The 9929-nt window shown below is 38.9% G+C and overlaps 1 protein-coding gene across 1 annotated transcript; it reads left to right on the top strand.

The window, feature by feature from the left end:
- The first annotated feature begins 434 nt into the window (after positions 1 to 434).
- LOC125836840 (uncharacterized) lies at positions 435 to 4638 on the top strand. The gene is made up of 4 exons (XM_049515994.1): positions 435 to 831; positions 1009 to 1102; positions 3930 to 4074; positions 4264 to 4638. Exons 1-4 carry the CDS (start codon positions 435 to 437, stop codon positions 4636 to 4638), a joined length of 1011 nt encoding a protein of 336 aa, XP_049371951.1.
- The last annotated feature ends 5291 nt before the right edge of the window (positions 4639 to 9929 follow it).

Genomic DNA, 9929 nt, shown 5'->3' with positions numbered 1-9929 from the left:
ATATGAACTTATCCCTTGGTTCTTAGACTTTGCTAACTATTTGGCAAGTGATTTGGTGTCGTCGGATTTGTCATCCCACTAAAGGAGAAATTTCATGTTTAATGTGAAGAAATTATTTTGGGAAGAACCTTACTTGTTTCATGTTTGTGCTGATGGGATTATTCGTCGGTGTGTGCCCAAGGTTGAGATGATGAGTATACTAGAGACGTGTCATTCATTGCCTATTGGAAGTCCCGATAGTGGTATTCGAAACTGCCCAAAAAAATTCTGCAGTGTGGGTATTACTAGCCTACCATGCACAAATATGGTCATGATTTTGCCAAGTCTTGTGATCATTGCCAGCGTAAAAAAGGAATTTCAAGGAAGCAAGAACTACCAATGAACCAATATTGGTGATTGAGCTTTTTGATGTTTGGTTTCTTGACTTCATGGGCATGTCTGTGAGTTCGAATGGGGTGAAGTATATTCTTGTGGTGGTTGACTATGTATCTAAATGGATGGAAGCAATTGTGCTTTCAAACAATGAAGGAAAGAGTGTCACTGCATTCCTGAAAAAGAATATCATCTTCAGATTTGGTACACCAAAAGCAATCATTAGTGATGGAGGTTCTCACTTTTGTAATAAGTTTTTCAAGGCGTTGCTTGAGAAGTATGGTGTTCGTCACAGTGTAGCAACACCTTATCCTCCGCAGTCGAGTGGGCAAGTTGAAGTGTCAAATCAAGAGATAAAGCAAATCCATGTGAAGACTATAAATGCCAACAGAACTGATTGGTCAAGAAGGCTTGACGATGCTCTATGGGCTTATCGCACTACATTCAAAACTCACATAGGTATGTCCCCCTACCAACTCATATATGGTAAGTCTTTTCATTTTCCTGTAGAGCTAGAGCACAAAGCGATGTAGGCACTCAAGAAGCTGAATTTGGATTGGGGCACCGCATCAAGTCAAAAAATGAATGAGATGAATGAGTTTGATGAGTTTCGCCTAAAATCATATGAAAGTTCAGCCATGTACAATGAGAAGATGAAGAACTACCATGATCAAAAGATCAAAAAGCGTGAATTTGCTCGTGGTGATCTGGTGCTATTATTTAACTTGAGGTTCGCTTGTTTCTTGGAAAACTCAAGAAAAAGTGGACCGGGCCATTCAAAGTTACTCAAGTATTTCCACATGGAGTTGTTGAACTCAAGAACAATGAAGGAACAAGGTTCAAAGTGAACGGTCAGTGGATAAATATCTACTTGGGAAAATCGAAGATTGTCAACGAGTTGATAGAGAATTGGGGTCTTGATGAAGTCTAAGTAATCAAGGTGTCTGTGTCATGCCACGACGCTAAATCAAGAGCTACTTGGGAGGCAACACAAGATGTACATTCTAGCCAACGATAGGAGTTTTCTTTTCTACAAAGTTGAGTTTTTTGAAAAAAAAATTAGTAGCTTAGATAGAATTTTATGTTTGAGTCTTAGTGTTGGTTGGATGAGGGTAGAATAGGGTTCGTGTTTAGAAAGAGTCCAAAAATTGTAAAAAGGAAGTCCTAATGTTTGCTATGTGTGCAGGAAAGATAAGGAAAAATCTCCAAAAGTTATATTGATACCGTGGATGGCATTTGTAGATCCCATGTATGTTTTCTCAATTTCACTAAGTATAAGAGTGAACAACAGAACACATCGATGGACCTCGGTTGACACACGGACCATCGATGAGGTTTCGTGGGTCCAAGTTAGGGTTTTCGGTTGACCTGACTCGGACCCCTATTTAATAAAAACCTTTCAATTTTAAACACACCCCCCATTTCTCTCTTCTCCCCAATCATTTTAAACCATTAGTTCCCCCCATTAAACACCCATCAAACTCTATAATTACTCCCATATATCCTCATCACATCTTCCTTAATCTCTCACAAATCTGCCCAAAACCCTATTTCTCTCCATATTTGCTTCCTTCCAACAAGCATCAAGGTCCGGGTTCGGTGTCAAGTTTGCTTTACTTGTAATCACTATCAATACACTCCTCAACTTTGCTTTACTTGTAAGGTAATCGATTTCACCAAAATTTTGAATTCTTAATTGTTTCAATTGAAGTCACAGAGTTGTACTTGACCTTGGGTAGATAATCACATGTTAAAATTGTTGAAAATTAGTTCTAAAACTACCCTCTGGACGATTGGGTTGTGTGTTGCTATTTTGAACTATATAAATATGGGTTCGATGTCTAATTAAATGGCTTGACTTAGGGTTTTTCAAATTGAATTAAGTGGAATTGGAAATTTGCATGATTGAAACCCTAGGGATGATAGACTACCATTAAATGTGTTGAAATGCATGTTTAGATATCGTATAGGTGTTGATTGTTGTAATTGAATTCGATGAACAAAAAGTGAAATCTCATGTTTGCTTACAGAACTGGTCGATGATCTTAACCCACGGACCATAGGTCAGCCTATAGAAAGTAGGTCATGGTCCGTCGATCTAGTTCACACAAAAAATGGCAAAGTCATAAACCACGACATGGGCTATGGTCCGTCATTCAATCGACGGACCATTTTGAACGTCTGTGGTTCCAGCATCAGAGACCCAAAAATGGATTCCCTGACATACAGAGGGGACCCACGGCTTGTCACTCCATCGACAGTCCATAGGTATCCACCGTAGATCATAAAAACAGTTACTGACAGAGTTTTTTTATTTTTTGTCCTAGTCCAAATAGTGTTCTAAAATTATTTTCTTGGTTCTTTTTGAGTTCTTTGTTTACTAACTAAGCTTTCAAAGGTTCAATGGCCCCTAAACAAGCACCCGTTTACTTGAGGAAGGGAAAGTTGAAGTCGGTAGCACCCTCGCTTCGACTCATCAACGACTCCAGTGGGGAGGAGTACGCACCCGAGCACACTAGAGGCTCCCCCACATCCCCCTTGACCACGAGGTGCCGAAATAGGCAGGTGGCAGTATGGAAGGAGGAACACTCACCCAATCCCGTAGTTTCCCCCAGTCTGAGGAGGGGTCCACCATTTGGAAGACTCACAATTCGGCTCAAAGTAATATTTTGGCTCCAATTCCAGTGGCACACCAGCCTCCATATCCAATCCCACTAGATTCGGAGAGGCTCATGACCCGCCTGGCATACTGATGTTCCATGTTCATCTATCCATTGAGCCAAACAGGTGGTGTGTTGAGGGCCAGTTCCAAATTTACTACGATGGGCAGTACCAGAACGAGTAGCAGAAGCAGGCTAAGACTATTACTGAGGAGCATTGGGTACTCACTGGGAGAATCCACACTGTGCCACCCATTGAGGATTTGTTCAAAAAACATAAGTATGACTAAATGGCACGGAGTCCGGGAAAGTTTAGCGAGGAGATGGCCCGTGATTTCTATGCCTCCTATGTTGCCACCGTATGGAACACTATGCCTAAATGGGCTAAGCCACTAGCTCAGCCTCCACTACAAGCCACATTGGTGCGGAACTTCTCCGTAGACATCTTCGAGACTACTATTTGCTATTTTATTTACGGCCCATCCCGCACTCTATCGATTAATAATGTTGAGTATGATACAGGATAGGGGTGGTTAAGAGTGGGGCATTTTAGAAGGATGTCGAGTAGCGAGAAGCCTTCTTGCGATGGATGTCCCGTCATATTGCTGAGGATGGAGAGAGCACCGAGTAGGTGCGTAACAATACTTTACCTATCATAAAGGCAACCCTGAGCTTCACAGCGAAGTTCTTATAGTTGATTGTGAGTACTAGAATATCTCCTACACAGGCAGACAACTTGGTAAATTGGCACAGAGTTGTGACGCTAGCATCAATTATTACGGGGCTCGATCTTGACTTCTGATTGCCGAGATACATGAGAGGGCATTCAAGACTACTACCACCTTGCCTTTCCATTGTCTTATTTTTCAGCTCAGTGCCTATATGGCATTGTGACAGATGGACAGAGGCGACAAAGATCGTTGATGTCGGCCTCATTAGAGATGATGCTAACCCTGCAGCACCGCGGAAGGGACCACAGGTTGACCTACCTCTTTTGGGTGCTGATCTAGCCAAAGATGTGGAGCAGATTGAGGTTGAGCAGGTTAGTGAAATTACGATGCATGCCACTACAGCAGATGTACGCGCTACCCCTTCCACTTCCAATAGTCATGTTGTTAGCTCTTCACGAGCCACTACCACTTCGAGCTCCACTTTAGTACCTCTAACTTGAGTCCAAAAGTTGGAGACCCTGATGGCCACCATGCTACAGCACATGCGACTATGGATGCAGAGGTCCGTCGAGGAGTTCGAGGCTCGTATGGAGAGGATGATGGATGTTAAGATTCAGGTGGTCCACAAACGTTTAGATGCATTTGAGCTTCGTGTATTGGAGAGGCCTTGCCCCACTAATGATGTTACTACTTTCCAGATGGAGTTGACTAGGCTTCGATCTGATGTTGATGCCCTCCTTTCATCCGCTGAGACCGTCCCCGAGCCCACACCTGAGGATGAGGTGGTGATGACTGCACTTTTTGGTGATACTATGCCATCACCTGACCCTTCCCGTGAACCTGGGAAGGGCACCCGCTCTTCTGAGCAGACTTCAGCTGCTGAGGAGGCCCGACGAGCTAAGAAGAGAAAGAAGCAACAGATCGAGGCAGCATAGAGACAGTCTCTTTTTGAGGAGGAGCTACGACAGCGGAGAGCCCGTGAGATGGCAATTATTGGTTCATCAGGTTCGAGAAGCACTACTGATGGTGTTCCCACTGTTGATAAGGGCGCTACCAAGGGCATCACTATTGTTGATCCAGCGGGTTTCGAGAAACCGAACCCACTCGATTCTTGATGGGTCTTCGGCGCTTATGCTCCACTAGTTTTCTTCACCCTTTGTCCTATATTCTTTTTTGCATAGAGGGAAATTGCATCAATTTTTTTGGGTGGGGTAAATGGGTTCTGAGTGGTAGGGTGAAGTCTGAGTAACCCAACTCATAACCCTCCCTTGGGATTTTCTTTCATGTGTTCTATTCCCCCAAAGGGATTGTTTTACATTTATGTTGAACCGGCATGTTTAGGATTGTATAAGTGTAGAAGTAGTATGAAAGCATGATGGCATAAGCATAAAAATTGACATTTGTCCAAAATTTTGAATTGTGTTATATTTGTAGGCTTAATGAGTTGAATGAATTGGATTTTTATGTGATATGATAGGAATTGGTATGATAGCATGACTTAATCTAGAACTTGAACCAGAGGCTTCAATGATTCGATAATGAAACAATGTGTCAACGGTGTGTGAGATGATTTTGTATATTCATGCAGTGTGTATCAATCTAGAACTTGCCTCGTTGGTCCTGCTAAGATAATCTGGATGGAAATTGGGAAATGATCATAGGCCCTTGTTAATAATAGGTCCACTTAAACCTAAATGAATACAACCAAAAGAAATAAATGTTCCTTTCAATCCAAATGTTTGAACCTAACGAATACCACTTCTTTCAATACACCTAACTCACCTTTCCTAAAAATTTGTTTTGGCCCTGGTCCCTCCTTAGACATTGTGCACCATCACTTAGTCCAAAAGCCTAAATTGCGGGTGGCTAATTCATAATTTACCTTAATCTCAACCCTGGTCCGACCTAGGACATTGTGCACCTCAACTCATGAAAAATACATAAGTTGAGGGTGGCTATAAAAAATGAAGCTGAAATAAAAGGGTATGAAAGGAGTTGTGTATAGAAGAAAAAAAAGGTAGAAAAATATGTGACTGAATTCAAAAGAAACAAAATAGTTATAATGATGATGAATAACAAAGAAACAAGAAGTAAAAGAAAAAGAAAAGCGAAAAAAAAGAATGAAAAAGTCAAAGTCACATATGTGCTGAAATAAGCCAAGGAAAAGTGCAGAAAACAAAAAGATGTAAGAATTGGTTCAGAAAAGAGGTAACTAGCCAATGTAATGTCAAGGAAGGCAGAAAAGTCATTAAAATTACCCAAATGTATCCTACCTGACCCTGAGCCTACGTTACAAGCTAAGGGAGCCCTATAGTGATCCTAGTGACCAGTCTTGAGAGTCTATGTAGAGAAAATAAGGGAAATCATATGGTATTGAGCACTAATTGTATATGAATTCACTTCTGAGAGTGAGTGTTTACTGAATCCTAAAACATAAATATCAGATTTTGTGTGAAAAAAAGGATTTCTTTGTGGTAAGGGAACTAGTTATATTGTTGGAAAGTTGGTATCTTGGTGATTGTTGAAAAGTGTATGTGGTGATATCTATTGGTCTGTCTATGTCATGTTTTGATCTGTACGAGTTAGCTTATTGAGTCTAAATGAAAATATTTGCACTAAGTGAAAGTGTTGATTGAGAAAAAGTCATGTGATTGCTTGAGTTTCTATGTTTGCTTCTACATGAGTGTCATTTAGAGTTTTAGTGTGTCATTTTAGGACAAATAACAATTTTAGGTGTTGATATATCATGAGTTTTACGGTATTTTTGATGCATTTCACTTGGAGTTTATGTGAGTCTTGGGCATTTTGTTATTAGATAAGATGGTGTTTGATCTCATTTTGCAGGAAATCTGTTTGAACCAGTTGTCGTTAAAGACAGTTGAAACAGCATGAGTTTGGTGACATACGAGATCACCCACGAGCCGTCACTCAGTTGACAAGCCGTAGGTGGAAGCCGTGGTTCAGTTTTTCAAGGAAGTCTACCTAAGTGTGGAACCACGAAAGTGACCTACGCCCCGTAGCTCGAGTGACGGACCGTCAGTAGGAGCCCTCGTTTGATTCAGAAAAATGAGTACCGATACTTGAACCACAGATGTGCAAAATGGATCCTAACAGGACCTATGAACCATAGTGATAACAATCAATGAGAAAACCAAGAATTTTTGCCAACTGCTGAACCACGGAGGTGACCCACGAACCGTTGGCTGATCCACAGTCCGACGTTGGTCACCGTAGGTCGAAAACTGCCAAAATCAAATTTTCCTTATTTTCGTTTCCTAAATGGTTTAGGATTTAAGTACTATAAATATAAGTTATAATTTACGTTTTTAAAGGTTAGACCTTTTTTGAGACTATTGTCCTAAGCTTTTGGAATTATTTTGCAAACTTTTTAGCAACTTAATTCTTGAAGCTCGTTTATGCAATTTGCTTTTGATTTTCAATTCAAGATTTCGGTATTCAGCTACTTTGATTTTAAGTTCATGATTCTTTTTATTAACAACAATATGAAATATGAATTCTCAAGCATGAATAGATAAATCCACAACTAGGGTTGTGGAAACCATGAGCAATTAACAAAGTATGGCTGATAAATAAGTAATTCTAGAATAGTTTTTATGCATATATTGCTAATCCTTTCGTTTAGAATGCTTTTTAACGATGGACAACATTTAAACTCGCTTCGTTCCTACTTGCCGGACCAAGGAGGTAATGAATGAGAAGAGGATTAAACAACGGTGATCTAGTTAAGATTAGTTGCTATCTAATAGTCTGACCTTAATCAATTAATGTGAGGGCTAATACCCAACTCAATTGACGTGAGGGCTAATTAAGGGTTAGTAAAGTACAGACCTGTATACGGACCAAGTTGCGTGGTGAATTTCCCTACTTGGAGAACCAATCACTTAGGGATACCCAACTTATCAACCTTGCATGTCGAACACTAGAATAGAGTTGTTATTGTTAGGAACACTACGTTAAGAGCTTGTGGGGAACACTTATATACTCTAGTTTCCATCTCATATTGATATCTCAAACTGCAAATTATGTTGATACAAATCAACAAACTGTTATTTTACTTTTTTTAAAAACCCTTTTGTTACTTTTCTCAGAAATAGTTTGACTAAACATAGATAAGTGTAAGTTAGCATAATTCTAAACCATATTTCTCGTGGGATCGATCCTAACCTTAAAGTTAGGATCTTTATTTGGCAATGACCACTTATACTTCTTTTGGGAAGTGTATTTTGGGTGTATCACTCCATGACATAGAGTTAATACGGACCTCACTGTCTTATGGAATAAAATTTTCACTTACATCTCTTTTTATTTATTTTTAAGGGTATTTTTGTCCTAAAAAACCTTGGGGAGTTATCTAAATATCCCTAAACATATAATAAAAAATAGTTTTTCATAATTAAACCCTGCCATTTACTACTAAAATTCTACGATCAAGAACTTAAAGAAAAACCAAGGCTAGGGTTCATCTTCCATGATTGTCCATTCTGCTTCCTTAATAAGGTATGTAGGACTTCAATGAGGAATACTTTCATCCTCATGTCTAAGATTTCTCAATTTTCACTAACTTAATTCCATAGTTAAGGTTATCCAGCCCACTTTCAAATTCATCGCATATATGACCCGAATTGCATGATTTCTTAAAATTATTTATTCATGATTATGGACTCTTGACTATTGTACTTCCATTTTATACTTAGAATGATTAGGGTTCTAGATAGCCCAAGTTCTAGAACTACATGCAACCATAGGATTATGTTTCACTACTTGTCGGTTGACCATTTAGCCCTAAAAGGCTCAGTTTAGTGGATCCACATTACACAAACAGGTTTTATACCCTAGCAAGGTATAGGGAAGCCCTCCCAACTGAGATTTTAAGTTGGTGCATCATGAGCTCACACGATATATGTCGGTCAAGAGAAACTCCCACCAAATTTACTTCATTTATTTTATGTCTTCTTGATATTATGTTTATAAATTTCATAGATAACATGATTTTCAGGTATGCTTCCTTTCAAACATGATTTCTGGGAAAGTAGTCTGAGATATACAATTTTGTTTTTGCAATATTATGTCATATGTCACAATTTAACTCTTAGTTCTTCAGTTATAATTTTTGTATAACTCATGAGTTATAGTTCATTATTTTTTTGTGTATTTTTTTATCTCAGTCCTTACCCTACATACCAATACATTCCATAGAATGACGGTACTTTGCGCTACATCATTTTATGATTAAGATTTAGGCGTTCATTCTCAAACTCGTGTCTATACAAGTTACAACATTCCAGTCAGTAGTTGATGAGTCCTCCTCATTATGGGACTTTATGGATTAGCTATTAGTTATACATTTCATTAGGGATAATATCTATTTTAAGGTAGTTGGGAGCCATGTCCTGGCAAACTCTTTTCTGCATTTGAGTTAGTAAAGGCTTATAGTCAAACATAAATTGTTTGGTCTCATGGATTTTTGATTATTTTGTTCAGACTTATATTAAGTATATGTTTTAGTTAAATGAGTTTCATCTTACACTTGCATTTAAAAAATATAGGATCAGTTCATTAGCAACATGCAGTACCAAGGGTCCACTTAGAGTCGTTCATGATCTTTAAGTGTTGGTCACGTGTAGTATGTAGACTCAAGTCGTAAAAAACTTGGTATCAGAGCATTATATTTAAATATCCTAGGATGTCTGAAAAGTCACATCTAGTAGAGTCTTTTTTATGGGTGTAAAGTGTGCCATACTTAAAAGGGAGATGCTACAAGATGTTTACAAAATATTTCCCTTATTTCATACTCTAGATCATGCAACACACTTACCCCCTAAGAAATATATGCATATTCATGTGTAGCTCCAATTCCTCTAACTATTCCTCATCTTTGAGGGCATAGAAGTAGTAAAGCTCAAATCTTATTGATACGGTGTTCTCAGATAGAACCACAATCATTTCAGATATCACACAAAGGGCTTGAGATGAGCCCAATAGTCTCTTTTAGCCCATAAATTCTAAATCTTAGGTCCTCATTAATTTGAATCATATTGTTGAGCCGATATATGATATCCATTCACATTCTTCTATAATCCTTTGTTACATAGAACATTCCTGAAAGGAGAAAGTATGTGTCCAAATTGTTGGGTAGTATTGTCACCCAAAAGATAGTGTGATTTGGGATTTTGTGATTTATTAATAGAATGACCCAAAATTAGAA

The sequence above is a fragment of the Solanum verrucosum genome, unplaced genomic scaffold, assembly GCF_900185275.1.
Source record: "Solanum verrucosum unplaced genomic scaffold, falcon-dt-bn FXZP01000269.1, whole genome shotgun sequence".
Lineage (NCBI taxonomy): Eukaryota > Viridiplantae > Streptophyta > Magnoliopsida > Solanales > Solanaceae > Solanum > Solanum verrucosum.
This window is presented reverse-complemented; position numbering and strand designations above follow the sequence as displayed.